The following is a 21,583-nucleotide window of genomic DNA, read 5'->3' as shown; positions in this document are numbered from 1 at the left end:
TTTTGTTTGTTTGTTTGTTTTGTCCCTAGGAGGCTGCTTAGTTGGCAGGAGAAAAAGGTAGGAGAGTTTGGTAAGAACAGTTAAAGAGGCACAACTGTCCCTTTTGCTGAGTGTTTAGAAGAGGTATTCACTGGAGTTAACTGCTCTGACCAACCCTTAGGAAGCTTTTTAGGATTTAAAAAAAAAAAAAAAAGGGAGGTCAAGGTGGGTGGATCACCTGATGTCAGGAGTTCAAGACCAGCCTGGCCAACATGGTGAAACCCTTTCTCTACTAAAAATACAAAAATTAGCCAGGTGTAGTGGTGCAGACCTGTAATCCCAGCTACTCGGGAGGCTGAGGCCTGAGAATTGCTTGAACCCAGGAAGCAGAGGATGCAGTGAGCCAAGATCCTCCCACTGTACACTCTAGCCTGGGTGACAGAGTGATACTCTGTCTCAAAAAAAAAAAAAAAGAAGAAAAAAAGAAAAGAAAAAAGAAAGAAAAGAAACGCTGGTCCTTGAGCTCACTTTGTTAACAAAGCAGATAAAACAATTTATATGCATCTCTCCCACCCCATCCCATTTTTGGCAGAATATAACAAGAACAAAAAGTAACGGACTTCATGGGTTTAAGTAAAGGAATATATACTATTGTTTTCTTAGTTTTTTTTTTTTAAGTTTTCAAATTTTAATATGGGTTTTTTAAATGTATTATAAACTTCTGTGGGGCTTTTAAAAAATCCCTACCTAGGCTGAGCACGGTGGCTCACGCCTGTAATCCTGGCACTTTGGGAGGCCAAGGCGGGCAGATCACAAGGTCAGGAAATCAAGACCATCCTAACATGGTGAAACCCCATCTCTACTAAAGATACAAAAAATTAGCCAGGTGTGGTGGCACATGCCTGTGGTCCCAGCTACTCGGGAGGCTGAGGCAGGAGAATTGCTTGAACCCAGGAGGCGGAGCTTGCAGTGAGCTGAGATCACACCACTACACTCCAGCCTGGGCGACAAAGCCAGACTCTGTCTATTAAAAAAACAAAAATCAAAAAAACCTACCTATATCAGGTTCTTCTATGTTTTAGCAGGTCTCAGGTCTCAATTTCCCATTTTTAGATGGCAGGCCTATTTTTAAAGGACCAATTCATACTTTAAAATATGTGTACACACACACACATACTTACACACACAGAGACATATAGAAAGTCTATATATTTTTTGAAGCACCATTTCACATCTACCAACAAGAAAAATAATAAACAAATTCATATCCTCATTATAATTCTGTTATGAAGGATAATAATGTAATATACAATGCCATATTACTAATAAATACTGTCAGTAAATGAAAATACTGACAGTTTAAATCTCTGTTCAGAAATATTTTTAAAGTAAGGCTCAAATAAATGTGTAGATTACAAACACACTATTTCCTGATCAATCCTAATATTTAAATGAATGCAAAAGAATTTATTTCAAGATCAAATAAATAAAATGAAGAGAGAATACTAAATTAAACTTAGCTGATGAAACATCCATTGTTAACTGAACCCATGCAAAACTCCACAATACAACTAACTGCATTTACCCTTATGGCCTAATGCAAAATGCAAGCACAAAATGGAGAATACGTATGTACTTAACTTGTTAGCTTTCTATATGTAAGGCTAAATAATTGTCTAAGGAAGACCTTTGAAGAATCTTGGCACATTAAAGGAACACAGCTCCCTAATTTGAAGAGTAAGACACACAATTCAGATAATTTATGGATTGTTATAATTTAGAAAGAAGCCTCTATCTAAACCAAACTTTGAGAATAAAGGCTGATTGAACAATTCATTTATTTGCTAACTGCTTGACTTTAACTACAGACATTTAACTCAACATCAGTTCAACATCTGCCATAGGTAAGAAGCTGTTCTAGATGCTGACATTAGCCAGCACTTGGTTATGAGCCACTGTGTTTTATCAAGCTGTCTATATTTTTCAGTAGCAACTTAATTATATATTCTGTAAGTTATCAACAATCAAGTTTAAGGCCGGGCGCGGTGGCTCAAGCCTGTAATCCCAGCACTTTGGGAGGCCGAGACGGGTGGATCACGAGGTCAGGAGATCGAGACCATCCTGGCTAAGACGGTGAAACCCCGTCTCTACTAAAAAATACAGAAAACTAGCCGGGCGCAGTGGCAGGCGCCTGTAGTCCCAACTACTCGGGAGGCTGAGGCAGGAGAATGGCGTGAACCCGGGAGGCGGAGCTTGCAGTGAGCTGAGATCTGGCCACTGCACTCCAGCCTGGGTGACAGAGCGAGACTCCGTCTCAAAAAAAAAAAAAAAAAAAAAAAAAAAAAAAAAAAAAAAAAAAAACAATCAAGTTTAAAATCTAGGCTCCCTCCTACTACCCAGTACATGACAAGATGATCTCCCCCAATTTCCAGCTAATTAGTATTTAGGAAATATCAACTTGGAAATGTAAATCTACTTGGAAAGTAAGAAAGTACACCATGCAGCTGCAAATGAAAGATAACTTGTTTTCTGACAACCCAGTATCTGCATCTGACATGGCTTCCCTACATTCAGAAGATAACTGAAAACTGATTATACAAAGACACACACACACAATCCTTCTCTTCATGTACATGTCTGTGCACACGCACACACAAATACATTTGTAATCTCATTACCTCTACATTTCGCTTATCAGTATTTAAACAGCTGAACTGCAATCATGACCTAGAATATGGCTTATGTTATGGGCAGGTCTGTTTGAGGACTGCTTGGAAGAGTCAGAGGCAGAGGAATTTGCTATCGTAAGCAAAGGTGACATTGCTGAGCCATCAGGAAGCGCTGTAGCTATTTCTGGAAACAAAGATGTCATATTAAAATTGGATAAATGAGAGTTGGTCATGTGCATTGGTGGCATATCTGGGAGAAGAGGAAAACTTGGTTGAGCAAACCCAACAGGTCTGGGAGGAGATAAAATTGATCCAAATCGGTTATTTAAACTTCCACTGTTTACCTTCTCTGTGCTGGGATTTGAGAACATCTGATTAGGAAAATAGGGGATTGAAATATCATTGGACAGTGTAGGATGAGCAGGAGAGTATGGAGGATAGAAGGAGGGCAGAGTATTTTGCGGATCTACCGGGATGAGGGCTGGAGTTCGAGTGGCACTAGGCTGAGTAACCTGTGGAATGAAAGAAGCATTAGCATTTATTGGTGGATTCATGCCACCCTCAGGAATAAAAGAAAAACCAAAATTTTGTGACAGTGTATGCTGATCAGGACCTGAATTATCATTAGGTACTTGTGGGCTATCAGGCATGAAACGAACAATACTTCCTCTCTTCTCTGTAGCAGGTTGTTGACGTCCAAGAATCATACTGCCACCAGTAGAGAGAGGAAGATGGGGAAGACTTGGATCAAAGACATTACTTTGCCTTTGGTTTCCAGAACGATTCCTTTCAGGTTGACGAATTTTGGAACCACTGCTGTCTTGCAGGGGATGCCTTGATCTCTGGGGAACTGAAGAATTAGCTTGACGTACAGGAGGGCCTTGATCACCATTTCCATGAGACACAGATGGATGTGGCAACCCTGGCCTTGCAACCCCATGCATGTTGGTTGTGACTGGAGGGTTCATGTGGCCCTTGGTCGCATGACTGTCAGTAATCCTCATGGGATTGGATTTCTGCACAGAAACATTGGGGCTTGTGTTTCGACCCTGAATATCTCCTGAGGAAGAGGAACTTGAAAAAGGAATATTCAAGGTGCTGTTCCTGGTGTTAATTGCACCTAACGACATGTCACAACTTTCCCTATTCTGACTATCACTCTCTCTTCTAATATGGACATTTTCATGAGTTGGGGGACAATTATATTCAATTGCAGAGGATGGACCACACTGTGTATTCCTCTGATGTTCTGAGAGTGACCTCTGGCTCCCAATGACCTGATCACTGAGGTGAGGGGCAAGTAAGCTCTGCATGAAACTTTGGTGACAAGTATTTTCACTGTCCCTTGATGGAATACCATTTCCTGTTGGGATGCTCTGAACTGGTGGGTAAGGTAATCTCTTTTGACGGTCAATTGGTGGTGGGCCAGTATTTTGACTAATTCGAAAAGCCTGGGACTGCATACTCCGCAATGATGATACAGGGTTACCTATTTCATTGTTTCTTGAAGATTGTACTTCAAAATTACTCTGGGGCTGTTGACTAGCTCCACTTGGTTTAAACGTCTGACAATCGGAAAGGCGGATATCTGAGGCTACAGTGTGGTCCACACGAGCCTGCATATTATGAATAGCCAAACTCTTATTTCTGGGAACATCAAGATAGCTTCTCATTTCAAGCTGATCTGAAACTCTGGAACCCTGAATTGATATCCCCATTCTCTGCTCTGAATTAGAAGATGTCTTTCCAATGAGTGCCTCAGCAGAATAACTTGAAACTCTATTTCTCTCCGGCCTGTGTGGAGTACAGGTCATGTCTGAAGATCTAGTCACAATACTTGGTTGGGACACCATTTGCTGCTCTAAGCCTCTTGATGTCAAAAGCCTCTGCATTGGATTATGCCCAGATACATGTTCAGATGAAACCCCTGAACCTTGCTGTCTGCTTCCAACATCCTGCTGTTGGTGCATAATATCTTGATTGAGATGGTTCTGGGGATGGTTATGATGGTTCCGACTAGTTGAAGGGTTTTCACAGCTCTTCTCTGTCTGGGAGCTTCCAAAGTGTTGCTGCATTTGTTGCTGCATCTGCTGATGGTGGGGATGTGGCTGCCCACTCTTGGATCGGGACTGGTCAGTTCCATGGTGCTTGGGTTGTAAGGAAAGCTGAGAGGCCTGGGTGCCCTGAACAAGATTCCTCTTTTTCTGCATCTGAACTTCCTGTTGCAGAGTCCTCTGTTGGTGGACATTATGGGGCTGAGAGTGGACAGAGCTCTCTGCATGAGGTACATGATGCTGCATTTGATATAAGTGATGCCTCTCTCTTAACTGCCCTGCTTGTTGTTGTTGCTGTTGCTGCTGCTGCTGCTGCTGCTGCTTTATGTAGAGATGGTTACTATGAAGGTGAGATACCCCTTGAGCTGGAACATGCTGCTGCAGGGCCTGTAGATGTTGACTTGCCTGGGTTTGCTGCTGCTCAGCAACTGAAGGCTGAGAACCACACTGAACTTCAGTTTGCCTCAATGCAGGAGCCACAAAGTTGTTACTAGGTGGAAATAATCGTGTAAGGCCATCTCCATGAGCTGGGTTGCTAACAGGCACAACCGAGTTTGAAGAATTAGGAGGGATCTGACTGACCATCATTTGAGTTTGATCAGAAATGGTGTCTGGAGTTCTGCTCATCAGGGACATACTTTCAAGCCTGAGGGGGGCTGGCTGACAGTGCTTTTGCCGTTTAGCTGAAGACAGTAAAAGGTCATCTTGGACAGCACGCTTAGCGGAATCTTTACGGCTTTCATGACTTGGCTTTAAGAGTGGCTCTTGAATCTGTGAATTTGGTATGGTACTAGTCATAGTATTTAGCTGTTCTTGGGAATATTCGGTCATCAGAGATGGTCCAGGAGGTTGACTGTCATAGGAGCTAGATGAAACAGTCAGATTAACCGTTGCAGGCACAGTTGTTTGCTCTGAAGTTGGGGATAAACCCGCACAGCTGGCCAGAGGATGGCTGATGCTGCTCTGATGGATAAGATTATTCACGCTTAAACTGGTGATGCTTGGGGGCTGAGAAGGTGAAGCCTGTAAAGGTGCATTTGATGTTTTAATTCCTAGAGAACAGCTCGGTTTTTCAAGGGGCCTCTCCATAGTTGCTTCAATTGAATCCTGAGAATTAAATTCATTTGGTGTTGCTTCTGCCTGTCCTGTGCCATTCTCTTTAGGTATCTGTGATTTGAAAGGTGGGTCTCCCTCTAATGATGATGCTTCAGAAGGCTTTGAAGCAACTTCCCTTATATCAGCCTGGAGGCCAACTCTTCCCTTCTCCAGGTTCTCCTGGTCAAAAATAGCTCTTGCTGCAAGAGCTACTATATCGGTTTGCTCTACAAAGGTACAGCTGTCACATGTATTAGCTGTTGCATTGCTGGTCACATCTTCTCTTGTTGTTTCAGGAAGCATGGATGCAACTGAGAAACTACGACTACTGCCAGAGCTGGTTGACATGGGAGAGTCAGCCTGTCTACTGGTGATCAAAGAACCATTAATAACCTCTTGATCAGGCAGGCAGGAATGATGCTGTGGAGGATCTCTGTCATCACTGTTCATCAGTAATAGTTCCTGTTTGGGATGTAAATTCACACTTGAATCAACTATTTTAGGATTTTCTGAAGAAAAGTCAGGATGATCCATCTGATCAGAAAGAGATGATTTCTGAGGGTTTTTTTTTTTAGCAAGATCAGATAGCAATGTAGTTAAACCTTGCCCCTTTAAGAGACCTGTGGTTTGCATTGTATCTGATGAATCTTGCTCAACTGTGCAAGGTTCAGCAATGATTTCTACCTCAGAAACACAGTCAGTACTTGTAGTGCTTGTTGTAGATGACAAACCAGAAACCTGAGAAACCAAAATGTGAGGATCACTTGGAGATGGAATCAATACATTGGCTGAAGTGCAGGGTTTGGCAGCATCTGACAATGCTAAATGACTTGGTGGTTTATCCTGAGGTGTCTCTTGTTGCAGATTAGGGGTAGAATCTTTGGATTTTGCTGGGGCCATTGCAAAATGTTCACTTGTTACAGATTCTTGGGAGGGTGAGCTGGACTTTTCTATTGACTTAGATTTGGATACAGACTCAGGTATTAATGATTCAGAGTTTAGAACACCCAAAGAATGTGAAGCAGAAACACTCACACTATTTGCCTGGGACATAGAGACAGGTGGTAATACAGCAGGGAAGCTTTCTAGCAGTCCATCATTACAGGGCAGCTCTGCTGAGCTTTCAGGGTTGGGGCAGTCTAACTTGCTCACATCTCTGACTGGATTCAGCGGACACGCTGACTTGTTTGCTGCTAAGTGTTTCCTGGCACCTGGCTTCTTATTCAACCTTTTAGATTTCATGTTAGGAGGCAAACAAGCAACAGTGTTCATCGAGGAAGTACTCACTAGATTATAAGTACTGGCTAGTGTGGCTGAACTATCTGTTGTCACAGGAGGTGCTGCAGTTGCTAATGAAACACAGTTAGCTGTAGTGGTTTGACTATTTGCAGCAGTTTGAGCATTGGCAGGCTGGCTAATAGACAATTGTACACAGCTTTGCCCAGCCATCTGTGATATGCTTTGATTGAGGCTGGCCAAAGCACCAAATGTATTCAGGGCAACATTGGTATTTGGATCTTCGCTGGTGGTGGGTTGAATAATTTGCATAGGGGTTTGATTTGTAGTTCCTGATGAAGACATCACAGGCTGCAAAGCAAAGAGCTGTCCATTTAAAGAAATGGTTTGAGGCTGTTGGTTTGACATGGTAACAGAAAAAGTCTGTGTTGAGTTAGACACTGATAAAGATGAAGGTCTTGGTAATATGTGGACAAGATGCTTTCCTCCAAAAGTCTGTGGTGTTGAAACATTTTGCACTGAATTATTAGACCCTATTACAGTATTGGCTCCATTAATAGGGAGTCGAACAGAACCAGGAGGTGGAGCAGAGAGGAGTGGCAAAGGATTCTGATTAGCTGCCTGTATGATTACTATCTGTTGACCTACTGTGTGGTTGGGAACTTCTGCTCTCATCACCGTTGGGCATGGGGTGGTGCTGGGTGGTTGAAGAATTATAACATTTTGATTAGTTGGAGCTGCATTAACAGCTGACCCAACTGGCTGAGCCATCTGAATCACCTGCATTGCTGAATTCAGTGGAAGGATATTTTTGGGAGGCTGAGATTTAACTTGTGGCTGGGCAATTAGTGGCTGCATAGGTAAAGATGGACAAGAAGGCAATGTTACAACTACTTGCTCAACTGGCTGCCCATCTGCTGGAAAGGAATTATTCAAGTTGATGCCTGTAGCCACATGTCTACTGTGGTTACTTGTGGTAGGGCTAGTACCAGACTCATTTAATACTGGAGTCACAGCAGAAGACGGTGTCTGGCTTAAGGGCTGAATAGTGTTTCCCGCCAGTTGCAAAGTAGTCCACGTTGTCTGTGTGTTTCCAGCTGAAGAAATTCGTGTAAGGCTATTAATGTTTTTCAAATCTGAAGTACTAACGCTTGAAGAAGGCAAAGAACAAGAAAGAGTCCAACCATTGTCCAAAGGGTTTCCCGAAAGAGTGCTTATAGGAATGGTGGCCTTCCCTACTCCAGGGGCAGATGATGCCACCACTGTAGCTGTACTTGTCAAGTCTGCACTCTTGCTAATGCTCATTGGAGAAGAATCATCTGCAGTTCTGGGAGGCTGGGAGCAGACTGTGGTGGTAACTGAAACAACAAAAGTGTTTTGAAAATCACCTCTGAAGTCCTGTATGCTCAGGCAGGACTTGTTTCCATGGTGCACTTTAGTGGCAGCTGCTGAGGAGCTGAGGGGGATGTTTACAGCACAAGGGGTCATTTTCTTCAATAATTTGGGGTTCTCTTGTCCATTCTTATTTTCAGAAGAATTTTGATCATTTAAACATGTGTGCAAAGAATGATGTTGGTGAGGCTCAGGTCCAACTGAAACAGCAATCAGTGAGCCACTAGAGGCACCAAGCACACTTGATTCGCTTTCAGAGGTGGGAAGCTCGAGAACACTCTGAGCAGAAATGGCAGCAGGAAGACAAAGAGGAACAGGCTGGTTGGTAGCCAATGCAGGAACTGTGGTCTGATGCCATGGCTTGTTTTCAGAAGGGTAAACTCCAGAAATAGATATAGGAGTCACAAGATTGCAAGTCCTCTGTACTGGCACCACATTGGCGGTCTGCTTTTGTAAATTATGACTAACATTAAAAGTTATCCCCTGAACAGCTGTTCCCTGGCTGTTTCCACCAGGCTGATTCCCGTTGGAATAAACAATGATATTTTTTTGAACCTGGTCACTAGGAATAACAACAGAGACCTTCGAGTTTTTAAGATTTCCTTTCCAGTGAATTGTGGGGTCATCATATAAGCATATGTCATTAGCTTTCAGTAACTCAATATATCGGCCATTTTCTTTTTGAATTTCTTCCAGTTGTTTCCGTAGCTTTTTTATTTCTTCAGCTATAACATTAAAAACAAAAATTTATAAATACCTGGGAATGTCAGTATTTACAATAACTTGATAAAGAACTGTATACTAAACTACTGAATTCTAATAATAGCATTCTAAATACCTCAACTGAGACTCTTCAGCTCTTTTCTAATACAACTTCTTTTTTCTTTTTAGAATGATATCCTAAATCCCTCTGCCCTCCTTTAAAAAGTATAAATCTTTAAAGGTCAACTGAAAAATTACTCATAATGTAGAAACCTCAAAATTCCCAATTTAAAAATTTCCAATAGGGCAGCTACATAGCTGAAGTAAGGGAAGACATACTGCTATCATGGTAACATGCTAGGAAAATAACATTGAATATCAGTATGCCATTTAAATGCTGCAGCAGCCAACATTACCTGTGATAGTAACAGACAGTCTCTTTATTTTTTATTTTTTTGAGACAGAGTCTTGCTCTCTGACCTAGGCTGGAGTACAGTGGTGCAATCTCGGCTCACTGCAACCTCCACCTCCCAGGTTCAAGCAATTCTTCTGCCTCAACCTCCCAAGTAGCTGGGATTACAGGTGCACACCAACACTCTCAGCTAATTTTCATATTTTTAGTAGATTCAGGGTTTCGCCATGTTGGCCAGGCTGGTCTTGAACTCCTGATCTCAAGTGATCTGCCCATCTTGGCCTCCCAAAGTGCTGGGATTACAGGCATAAGCCACCATGCCCAGATGACAGTCTCTTTTATAAATGGCTTTAGTTTCTATTTTACCCTTTGAAACAATGGAGACAAAAAGGAATAGAGCACGTAAGAAGTAAAGTGGCACCAAAGTGCACCAAAGAAAGCATCGACAATGGAACCTGCACCTTGCTTGGTAGGGACAATGCAGGTATGCTACTGAGCAGTGAGGACATTGTCACAGCCCTCCTTTCTAAGGTAGATGGCTTCATCTATGAGTACCACCAATGGGGCAGACTTAGCTGCTGGTATATGCTCTGTGACCCCACACATCCCCAGCTGCCTTGAAACAGTGGAGAGTATTCTCATTCCTTTTCCAAAGCAGCCTATTCTCCAGGCTAACACCCTGTGAGGGAGCCTGAAATGAAAAGCTCCATTCCAACAAAGACAAGCTGAAACTAGCAGATCATTTTTCTTAGTTTAAAACTAAGAGACAAAAGAAAGATACCAGTGTCCACGGACAGTAGAAATTAAAGAACAATCATTATGGACCAAATAATAATCACGGTTCTCACTCACTGTACCTTTACTACCTGGCACATTTCATTCATTATTTAACAACAATGACAACCATAACAGCTAACATTTATCAAGCAATTACTATATGCTAGGCTTTAATCTTAAGTTCTTGTATTATCTCTCTTAATCCTCACAAGAACCATGAGATAGCTACTTATATTTTATTATCACCACTTTTAGATGTGAGAAACAGGCTCAGAGCAGTTACTGGGACTTAGAGAGGTTAAGTAACTGGCCAAAGGATACTGAGTGAGTAAATGAAGCTGAGATGCAAACCTAGGAGGGCCTGAGTCTAAGGCCATTGCTTTGGCCACTAGATATGTGCACAGTGAGCATGAGGAAGAAGCCACTCAGAGAAAAAAGAGGATACAACAGACGCACAGGAAAAGAATCAGAGAAATAATGATCATGACAGAAATAACAAACACAGATGTAGGCTGCCTTAGATCCCACCCCTAACCCCTAGCCTGTCTGGTCAGCTTTTTCTGAGTCCCATGCAACTTACATTTTTCAACAATTTCCCTTTTTCCTAAGGTAACTTGATTGCCTCAGCCTCTGTGCTTTGAAATCAAAGGAGCCTTCATTAGGAAAGTCTACTCATCATTCTGTCTTACATACCCTTCTGCGGGGTGCCTCAAATGGTCACTAAACATGGATTATTTATCTATCTGATGGCATCACAAAAGGACCTGGGCCATAAACACCAGCTAAACCAGGTGAGTGGGGAAGCTGCTAATATTTAACTAAAAGTAAACAAGGAGAATTCTGAATGCTGACCTCCTAGGTATGCTTTCCAGTATCTTTCCCATCCATTACAACAAACACAACCCAGCACTGGCCTTACCTCAGGCAATTCTGCCCTTTTTTCTCCCCTTTTAAGGTGGCCTACTGAGTTGTCACAGGAAATTCTCTCCCTGCACTTGGCAGGGGCATAAATAAAAGACAATTTCAAACTGGCCTACCCTGAGCTTTACACTTGCCTGGAATATTTTTTTTCCACTGCTATAAGGAAACTTTCTCTCCAATGCTAATGGAAAAGGAGAACTCATTTGATGGCATTAAAAAGTCACCTTTATCTAAAAATCAAATATCATTAAATGATCAGGCAGTTTGATGCACACAAGTAGTATAAACAAAATGAATGTTTTGGCCTTTTTTGTTAATGCATAATTAAGTCTTGGCACAAGAATATCCTAATCTTGTTTTTAAGTTTCACTGAGCAGAACTCCCCCCTTACATCTTCTTATGGGATTGCCTTAACTGCAATGTCCAATTGGAATAAAGGAGATTTAGCATTACCAGTATCATGAGTTAGGCAAACAGGAAATACACAGAAGAGTTCAAAGTCAAAACTATGTATGCCTGCAAGATAAGTGGTGCTCACAGAGGAGGAGAAAGAGTTAGACTGAAATGAATGTATTGGTAACACTATTCTTCCAGACCCACTGAATGCAGGGTCTTCATGTTTTGGGGCCAAAAAGCTTTCTGTATCATAATATAAATTTCACTGTGACACAAACACCTAAACATTTTTTAAAATAACAAAAAGTAAGAACTTTTAAATCTTTACCTTGTTCATTGTTTCCTCCATTAAGCAAGAGTTCATCATTTTGCCTTTTCAATTCTGTTATATATTTAAAGGCTTGGTCCAGGATCATATTCTTGCTCTGCCCAAGAAAATTTTAAAAGTTTACAAGTTTCACTAAAGGGTAAGAACTTGCCAGATGAAACTCTAAGCTTTGTCTTTATCACATATATATGATACATATCTTCTCAAAATTTAAAATAGGCACTATATTCAAAAGCTTTTACTGTATATTTTTCATTTATTAAATGGTCATTGGGCATCTAATGTGTGGCAGGCTCTGTTTTAGGCACTAGGGATATACTAGTATAACAAACAAAGTCTCTGTCCTTGAAGTATACACACACGCGCGCGCACACACACACACACACACACAGGAATGCTACGAAGAAATATAAAGCAGGGTAAGGGGGAGCCAGAGTGATGGTGGAGGTTGCTCTCTGCAATGGACTGAATGTTTGTGCCCCCTAAAATTCATATGTCTAAACCCTTATCCCCAGTGTGATGGTATTTCAGAGGTAATTAGGTCATGAAGGTGGAGCCCCCATGATAGGATTAGTGCCTTATAAGAAGAGACAGAGATGATCTCTCTCTGTCTGCCACTTGAGGACATAACTAGGAAGTGGGTCATCACCAGGAAGTGAATTGGCTGACACTTGATCTTGGAATTCCCAGCTTCCAGAACTGTGGGAAATTAAGTTACCCCGTCTATGGCATTTTTGTTGTAGCAGCCTGAACTAAGACACTGAGAACATTTGTTGTATATGGAGGTTGGGGAAGGGCCCTGAATAAGGTGATACCTGAGCAAAAACTGGAAGGAAGTGAAAGGAAGCAGGCCCTGCAGATATATGGGAAAAGGGAGTCCAGACAGCAGGATCAGAAGGGCAGGGGCCCTCAGCCAAGCTAGGCTTGGCACGTTGGAGGAATGGTAAGGAGGTGAGCGGAGATACAGTGGAGTACATATGGGAAGAGTGGTAGAAGAGGCCAGAGAAGGCCTTCAAGACTGTGCAAAGGTTTTGGATTTTAATGTTATTCTTTACTCTGTTTAACCACAACTACAAATTATTCTAAATAATAGGTCAAGAAAGAAATGTTACTTGATTGAGTTTTGGTGTTGTGCTTCCAGTACATTGTATTCCTAAGCTTTTTCAAAAAGATTGTATGTTATGTTAAAGTATTCCTTTATACTCATGTCCAACATATGCCTATATATCTCTCTTTTAAAAATCCAGACAAGGCCAGGCGTGGTGGCTCACGCCTATAATCCCAGCACTTTGGGAGGCTGAGGCGGGCAGACACTTGAGGTCAGGAATTTGAGACCAGCCTGGCCAAAATGGCAAAATCCCATCTCTATCAAAATTACAAAAAAGTTAGCCAGGCATGGCGGTGCACATCTGTAATCCCAGCTACTCAGTAGGCTGAGACACGAGAATTGCTTGAACCCAGGAGGCGGAGGTTGCAGTGAAGTGAGATCCTGCCACTGCACTCCAGCCTGGGCGACAGAGTGAGATTCTGTCTCAAAAGAAAAAAAAAACAAAAAAAAAAACAAAAACAAAAGGATTTTGTATTTCTTTACATTTAAAAATATATCTTGGTGGCCAGGTACAGTGGCTCACGCCTGTAATCCCAGCACTTTGGGAGGCTGAGGTGGGCAGATCACCTGAGGTCAGTAGTTTGAGACCAGCCTGACCAACATGGAGAAACCCCGTCTCTACTAAAAATACAAAATTAGCCGGGCGTGGTGGCACATGCCTGTAATCCCAGCTACTCGGGAGGCTGAGTCAGGAGAATCACTTGAACCCAGGAAAAGGAGGTTGTGATGAGCCAAGATTGCGCCACTGCCCTCCAGCCTTGGCAACAGTAGCAAAACTCCATCTCAAAAAGATGATACACATATCGATATCTATATCTATATATGCAATACTTCCATATAGCATCTAGATACCCTTCTTCTTTTTTTTTTTTTTTTTTTTGAGACAGAGTCTTATTCTGTGGCCGAGGCTGGAGTGCAGTGGCGCAATCTCAGCTCACTGCAACCTCTGCCTCTCGGGCTCAAGTAATTCTCCTGCCTCAGCCTCTCAAGTAGCTGGGACTACAGGCACATGCCATCACGAATGGCTTTTTTTTTTTTTTTTTTTTTTTTTTGATAGAGACAGGGTTTCACCATGTTGGCCAGGCTGGTCTCGAACTCCTGACCTCAGGAGTTACAAGTGTGAGCCACCACGCCCTGCCCCTACTTATTCTTTTTTTTCTTTCTTTCTTTCTTTTTTTTTTTTTTTGAGACGGAGTCTCGTTTTGTCGCCCATGTTAGAGTGCAGTGGCGCAATCTCGGCTCACTGCAACCCCGCCTCCCAGGTTCATGCCATTCTCCTGCCTCAGCCTCCCCGAGTAGCTACAAGCGCCCACCACCACGCCCGGCTAATTTTTTGTTTGTTTGTTTTTAGTAGAGATGGGGTTTCACCATGTTAGCCAAGATGGTTTCGATCTCCTGATCTCGTGATCCACCCGCCTCAGCTTTCCAAAGTGCTGGGATTACAGGTGTGAGTCACCGCATCCAGCCTATTTATTGTTTCTAATGACTGTATTTATTTTATTTACCAGTCTATTGTTGATAAACATTTAAGATATCTTGTCATTTCTGATTTTTCTCCTTCAGCTATCAAGAATGTTGCAATGAATATTTAACCTCTACTCCAGGATATATATTATTAGCTATCTCTAGTACTTTGTAAATAACTGTTTTCATGTAGGAATCACTGTGATTTAGTCCTTTGTTTAGCAATTTATAATTCTGAGTTCTTTGCACTGAGTCCCAACAGAGACCCAATACATAAACCCAGAAAATTATTTACTACTAAGAGAAAAATAATATTGTTCTTTTTAAAAACAATAATCTGAACAAAGGCAGAACCTGATAATTCCCAGCCACCTGCCCCACTACTGCAGACAGGGCCAAAGCCTGTGAAGAAAATCTTAGTCGGCTCTACTTCTCATAGCCAAATACTGACTTCCTTTGCACATTCTAGGGGGGTAGAGTAAAATGGTTATGGTTTCCTTTCTTCAGAGAAACTCGCAGGGATGAAAGCCAAGAGCAGGAAAGTAAGATTTTCCTGGGCAAACATCTATGTTTACTGAGTAGCTACCTTCCATTGAGACGTGGAGAAAGAAAAACAAATTAGAAGGCGTAGTGTGTGCCATTGTGTTAAGGAAACAGAAAGAACAAATTTTAAAAAGGCTGAAAAATACATATATGGAGCTGGGCGCTATAATCCCAGCACTTTGGGAGGCTGAGGTGGACGGATCACTTGAGGTCAGGAGTTCGAGACCAGCCTGACCAACATGGCAAAACCCCATCTCTACTAAAAATACAAAAATTAGCCTGGCGTGGTGGCATGCACCTGTAATCCCAGCTATTCAGGAGGCTGAGGCAAGAGAATCACTTGAACCTGGGAGGTGGAGGTTGCAGTGAGCCAAGATCATGCCACTGAATTCCAGCCTAGGTGATAGAATGAGACTCCGTCTAAAAAAAATAAATAAATAAAAATAAAAAAATTTTTAAAACCATATATGGAAGTCTAAGTCCATCCTACAGGGAAGAATGAAAGGAAATGAAGAGTAAGTCCTTTCCAAGGGAGACAACATAGAGAAGCAAGCTGATTTGCTCCTTTGACATCCTGGGAAGGCTCAACACTGAGAACCACCAGCCTCTACAGAAGGTGGGGCGAGCTGGGGGTTAAAATAGAGGGGAACTGGCTGAAAGACTCCTAATAAAGCAGTAATAAGAACCACCCCCTACCCTGCCCCCACGCACATATTCTACACAGCTGGGTGACTTTCCCTTCCTGCCCAAACCGCAAGAGACAAGTTTATTTTCTGTGAAATTTGAACCAGAGAATTTCAGCCTCAGGGATACTCGGCTCAAACGTGGACAAGACGAGGGTCCTAAGTGAAACGGGGGGGTGGAGTAAAACTCTGCCTACTACAGCACAAGACTCTCTAGCCCTCCAACCCCCATCCAGCTCCCAGACTAAGAGCAACCAGGCTTATACTCCTCTTGCTACCAGTCCCACTCCCAGGCAGGAGACTGATGGGTTCTTCTCTGAGAAAATAAAAAACTTAATAGTTATCCCACAAAAGAAAAAAACTACAAATACTGATATGCTTTAGTTCCACAACAAGAACAACAAAACTAGCATAGCTTCTAATCATGCAACACCTAGGGCCACCAAAAGATAAATCTATTCAATCAGCTTTTTAATGCCTCATTCCCAAGAAAGAAAAAAACAGCTTCAAGTCACTAAACATTTAAGGAAAACCTCCCCAAAAAAAGAAGAGACAAAAAGGGGAAAAAAGGAAATCAGAGGAAATAAACATAAACTGAAAAAAACTTCAGGAAAACACCTGCATATACTATTCAGAGGTGAGAAGATATTGTATCCACAAACATATGGTAGGAAAAGGAACAGAGAATAAGAAAAAAAGACTCTTGAAAATTAAAAATATAAGAGCTGCAATTAAAAACAGAAGAGCTGGAAGAGGCCAACTGGTTGAGAATGAAAAAGGAGAACAGAGGGTTCCAGAAGTAAAGTCTTGAAGAAAGAAAATGGCAAATGAAAACTATGTAGTACACTCAACCTTGTAGAAAACTCTGCTAAGAGATGGTTGGAAGTGTCAGAAGAATTAAAGATAAGCACATGAAAAATTAAGCAAATGGAAAACTATGAAGTAATTATTTACTCCCCCCAAAGACAAAAGCAACAAATGAAATATAATAATAGTACACTCCTTGGCTCAGCCATGAAAAATATTCACTCTTTTAAAAACATGAAAACTGAATACCGATTTAACCAAAAGTCATAGAATTATAATGGGAGGACTGAAGAAGAAGAAGTCAGGGGAAAAACATAACAACGAGTCAATAGATAATATCTAAAATTGAAAAATTCAGGTACAGCAACAAAAGTATGTTATTTAGAAATATAACAAGGAAAAAAAAAGCAGAAGAAACAGTTGAGAATATTTGCCTCTGAGGAGCTGTGTTGGGGTTAGGAAGCAGGTAGGAGATTAATGTTTGTTGTTTTAAGCTTTTTAGTGCCGTTTGCTATGTGTCTTATTAAGTTTTTGCATATTTTCATTTAATTACAACATTATAATAGTGATTATTGCTTGGGAGTAAGATATCACCTTATTTTTTAAACCTTTTCATGCCTTTCATATTGTTTCAATTTTTTGTTTTGTTTTGTTTTCAGTGGAGCATGCTTTATCCTCATCATTAGAAGGAACAAAAAGGTACCTTCATTAGAGGACACTGTCATACTTTAAGCTGAGATTTTAAATACTACTGGGGGTTAAGAGGGCATGGAGAATAGATTTTTTAAAAGATCCTTGGAAGATTCTAAGTAAGAATTTAAAAGGAGTAGGAACATGCATTGGCAGGAAAACAAAACGAAAAAATGCCTGGCAAATAGAGTGGCATACACATAAGCATAGTCATGTGATTAACTTAGTAATCAAGAGAAAACTGAAGAGTCCAGAAATTATATGGTACATTTGACCATGAAGAAACTGTACTAAAAGACTGTTGGAAGCATGGGAAGAATTAAAACAAGGCAATTATTAACTTCAAAAGAACCATACATAGAAACAGAAAGGAACAAAAGTAATCATTCTAAGCACCAAAACAACTTAGGGAATTGTCTGTTCATACGCATTGAATGAGGATATGAGTAGACTTCTTACCTGCTTCAGGGCAGGAGAACATGGGATCAGCTCTCCTATTCTGTTTATCCCAGCATTGATTTTCTTCTTTCTATGCCTCTCCACTAGATGGGAGAAAATTCGTTTATCAAACCTTACACTACTTAGTCAAAGTGCCTTCATTCAACCAAGGTAAAGAAGTTTTAGGTAAAGAAATCACTAAGAAATGCTTATCTTAGCCAGGCATGATGGCTCACACCTGCAAACCCAGCACTTTGGGAGGCCAAGGCGGGTGGATCACCTGAGGTCAGGAGTTCAAGACCAGCCTGGCCAACATGGCAAAACCCATCTCTACTAAAAATACAAAAATAAGTTGGGCATGGTGGCACATGCCTGTAGTCCCAGCTACTTGGGAGGCTGAGGCAAGAGAATTTCTTGAAACCCAGGAGATGGAGGCTGCAGTGAGCCGAGATCATGCTGCTGTTCTCCAGCCTGGGCAACAGAACGAGACTCCTCCTGGGAAAAAAAAAAGGGGGGGTGGGCCGGGCGCGGTGGCTCAAGCCTGTAATCCCAGCACTTTGGGAGGCCGAGGCGGGTGGATCACGAGGTCAGGAGATCGAGACTATCCTGGCTAACATGGTGAAACCCCGTCTCTACTAAAAATACAAAAAACTAGCCGGGCGTGGTGGCGGGCGCCTGTAGTCTCAGCTACTCGGGAGGCTGAGGCGGGAGAATGGCATGAACCCGGGAGGCGGAGCTTGCAGTGAGCCGAGATCACGCCACTGCACTCCAGCCTGGGAGACACAGCGAGACTCCGTCTCAGAAAAAAAAAAAAAAAGGGGGGGGGGGTGGAGGGGGAGGTGAAGGGGAAGGGCTTATTAAACATTATCACTATAAATAACTGTAATAAGTAAAATGTCTAAGATGTCATTTTTAAAGTCTAGTTTTATAGAAATCTACATAAGTAATACTTTTATTAGCATTTTGTTTTTTCTTTGACACAGGGTCTCACTCTGTCACCCAGGGTGGAGTGCAGTAGTGTGATCTCAGCTCACTGCAACCTCCTGCCCTCAGCCCCTTCCCTGGGCTCAAGCCTCGTGAATAGCTGGGACCACAGGCATGCAACACCATGCCCAACTATTTTTTTTTTGTATTTTTAGTAGGGAGAGGGTCTTGCCATGTTGCGTAGGATGGTCTCAAACTCCTGCGCTCAAGCTATCGGCCCACCTCAGCCTCCCAAAGTGCTGGGATTACAGGCGTGAGCCACTGTACCAGACCTTAAAATTTTAAAGACCATCATTGATAATAATTACATTCAAATTACAAACAAATAGGAATTGCTAATATTTCATTACTATTAGGTCATCATTCTATTATAGTTCAAGTAATTACTAGAGATTTTAATGATAATCAAATTTAAAGAATCCACTAACAAACAAGTTACTAGAAAGCTGTCTCTTTATGGCAAATGGGCAAATAAGGCCTTTCTAGGCAGATTAAAGAACCTTGAAACACCTTTTTGGATGACTACTGGGCCTTTTTGGAACAGAAACAGCTATTAGTTATGACTTAAAATACATAAGAAAGGGCATTGGTTTGGTTTTCTCTATGGGATCTGGGATCTGGACTCTCCACTTTGGCTATGTTGGATCTTTCCCATCAAAGAAACAAAGCAACTGACAGCTTCTCAATCAACTGTGAGATGTTCCAGGCTTATGTGTTACAAATTTAAAAGAGGTCAAAGGACAGAAGACATTATACAAATAATTTCTATAAAACACTGTAAGTGGAACCATTAGTATTGTCTATTTTCTATTACAAAGTTTTCTAAAACATTCCTTTTTAACAAAGGATTCCAGTGCCTCTAAGTAGATGATCTTTCAGTAGCATGGGTGTGACTTGTCTTGCAAAATATACATATTTTTTGCTTTATGATCTAGCAGTAAGAGCATCCTTCTTTTCTTTCTTTCCCCCTTCCCCCCCCTTTTTTTTGCGACAAGGTCTTGTTCTGTTGCCCAGGCTGGAGTGCAGTGGCACAATCACAGCTCACGGCAGCCTTGACCTCCCAGGCTCAAGCAATCCTTCCACCTCAGCCTCCAGAGTAGCTGGAATCATAGGCACGCACTACCATGCCTGGCTAATTTTTTTAATTACTTGTAGAGGTGGGGTCTCCCTATGTTGCCCAGGCTGGTTTTGAACTCCTAGGCTCAAAATATCCTCCTGCTTTGGTCTACCAAAGTGTTGGAATTACAGGCATAAGCCATCACGCCTGGCCTAGCATCCTTTTCAATGACACCTAATTAGTCTTTCTTAGTAAGTTATAGTAAACAGCTTTTTTTTTTTTTTTTTTTTTTTTTTTTTGAGACACAGCCTCACTCTGTCACCCCTGGAATGCAATGGCATGATCTCAGCTTATGGCATCCTCCAGCTCCCACATTCAAGCAATTCTCCTGCCTCAGCCTCCTGAGTAGCTAGGATTACAGGCATGCACCACCACACCCGGCTAATTTTTTATATTTTTAGTAGAAATGGGGTTTCACCATGTTGGCCAGGCTGGTCTCAAACTCCTGACTTCAGGTGATCTACCTGCCTTGACCTCTGCAAGTGCTGGGATTACAGGCATGAGCCACCATGCTCGGCCTATAAGCACATATCTATGGCACCATGTGACAGGTGACTCCAATAAAAAAGGCTTAGCTCTTATGGTCAAAAAGATTAATTTATACAGCCAAAAAAATTAAAGCAATAAACTGTGCTTACCTTTCCTCTGAATTCTCTAATAATAGTAGTTGTTGGTTTCTAAGAGTAGATTTTATAATGCAAGGAGGTTAAAAAAAAAGTCAACATTAAGACTTTTTACCCCCTGCTGATAAATGGAGTTTCAAAGGCAATAAACTCCACATTCTGAGAAACAGCAATATCCCACCAGTGTTCAACATACTTTTCCATAGATAAAATTTTCCCAAGGGTCCTTTGCTTAGACAAAGGAAGGTATCATTTATAGAATAATAAAAATTAGCTTCTAAAATAATATTTTTTAGACCTGAATGCAGTCTGTGATAGAAAATAAGATGCTACACAGTGTGCCAAATTCCAAATGTATGCACAATTAATTTTATAGATGTTTATCTGGCTTTGGCCTATAATTTCAATATCTGAGATAAAATCCAATATTTATTTTCCATACTTTTCCCCATAATTGAGGACTCCAGAACTTAATTTAAGACTGTTCACATTGCAAGGCCTAAAGGATCTATAGCCTGCTGCTCATCTCTTACCTATACCTCTAGGCAGCCAGCCCCCTCAGGAATTGCTGCAAAGATACATTCCCTCCATACTATCTAGGAGAATAATATCTGGACTACCTTGGTAGGTAAAATCACTTAAAACACTAGCTCCAGGGATACAGTAATCTCTTAAAGTATCTAAACAGACTATGAATCAGAAGATGATAAGCAAGCCATCTTCATGAGACTCAGGGAGCATTTTGTCAATTAAAAACAGTAAGGGAACAGTTTCCTAAAACATAATGAATAATGATTCCTTGCTTATAACATAAAAACTTATAATCAACTGCAGTATGATTTCATTTTGAATGCAAAAAATGCTAACAGGTAAAATTTAAATTGTTTCTACCTGCATTGTGTGTCTCCCGGTTTTTCTTTCTGAAACAAAAAGTACAGATAAAAGGTAACATGAAAATAATGGGAAAGTATTTTTACCACTTTATACTTTGAGAATCATAAAAATAAATTTTATGAATTTGTATTTGTTGCAGCAATAAGAAACAATCTGAAGAAACATTTCCTTAATATATATTATGGTATGAAAATCTAATGGCAGAGAACCTCAATATAAATTTAGAAACCACAATTTCTGGAGGTAACTACAACTCTCTATTCTTCCATAC

At 41.3% G+C, this 21,583-nt stretch overlaps 1 protein-coding gene across 2 annotated transcripts in view; it reads right to left on the bottom strand.

Moving 5' to 3' along the window:
• Nucleotides 1-642: 642 nt before the first annotated feature.
• The window catches only part of USF3 (upstream transcription factor family member 3), a 43,724-nt gene continuing 22,783 nt past the window's right edge, over nucleotides 643-21,583 (bottom strand). For both annotated transcript variants that reach the window (XM_015129883.3, XM_028844612.2), the window contains 4 exons: nucleotides 21,310-21,338; nucleotides 17,716-17,798; nucleotides 11,962-12,058; nucleotides 643-9,150 (listed from right to left, as the gene is read on the bottom strand). In XM_015129883.3, the coding sequence (XP_014985369.3) occupies nucleotides 2,681-9,150; nucleotides 11,962-12,058; nucleotides 17,716-17,798; nucleotides 21,310-21,338 (6,679 nt within the window). In that variant the 3' untranslated portion in view covers nucleotides 643-2,680. The remainder of the gene's footprint in view (nucleotides 9,151-11,961; nucleotides 12,059-17,715; nucleotides 17,799-21,309; nucleotides 21,339-21,583) is intronic.

This window comes from Macaca mulatta, chromosome 2 (genome assembly GCF_049350105.2).
Source record: "Macaca mulatta isolate MMU2019108-1 chromosome 2, T2T-MMU8v2.0, whole genome shotgun sequence".
Classification (NCBI taxonomy): domain Eukaryota; kingdom Metazoa; phylum Chordata; class Mammalia; order Primates; family Cercopithecidae; genus Macaca; species Macaca mulatta.
The sequence above is the reverse complement of the archived record's forward strand: the minus strand, read 5'-3'. Positions and strand labels throughout refer to the sequence as shown.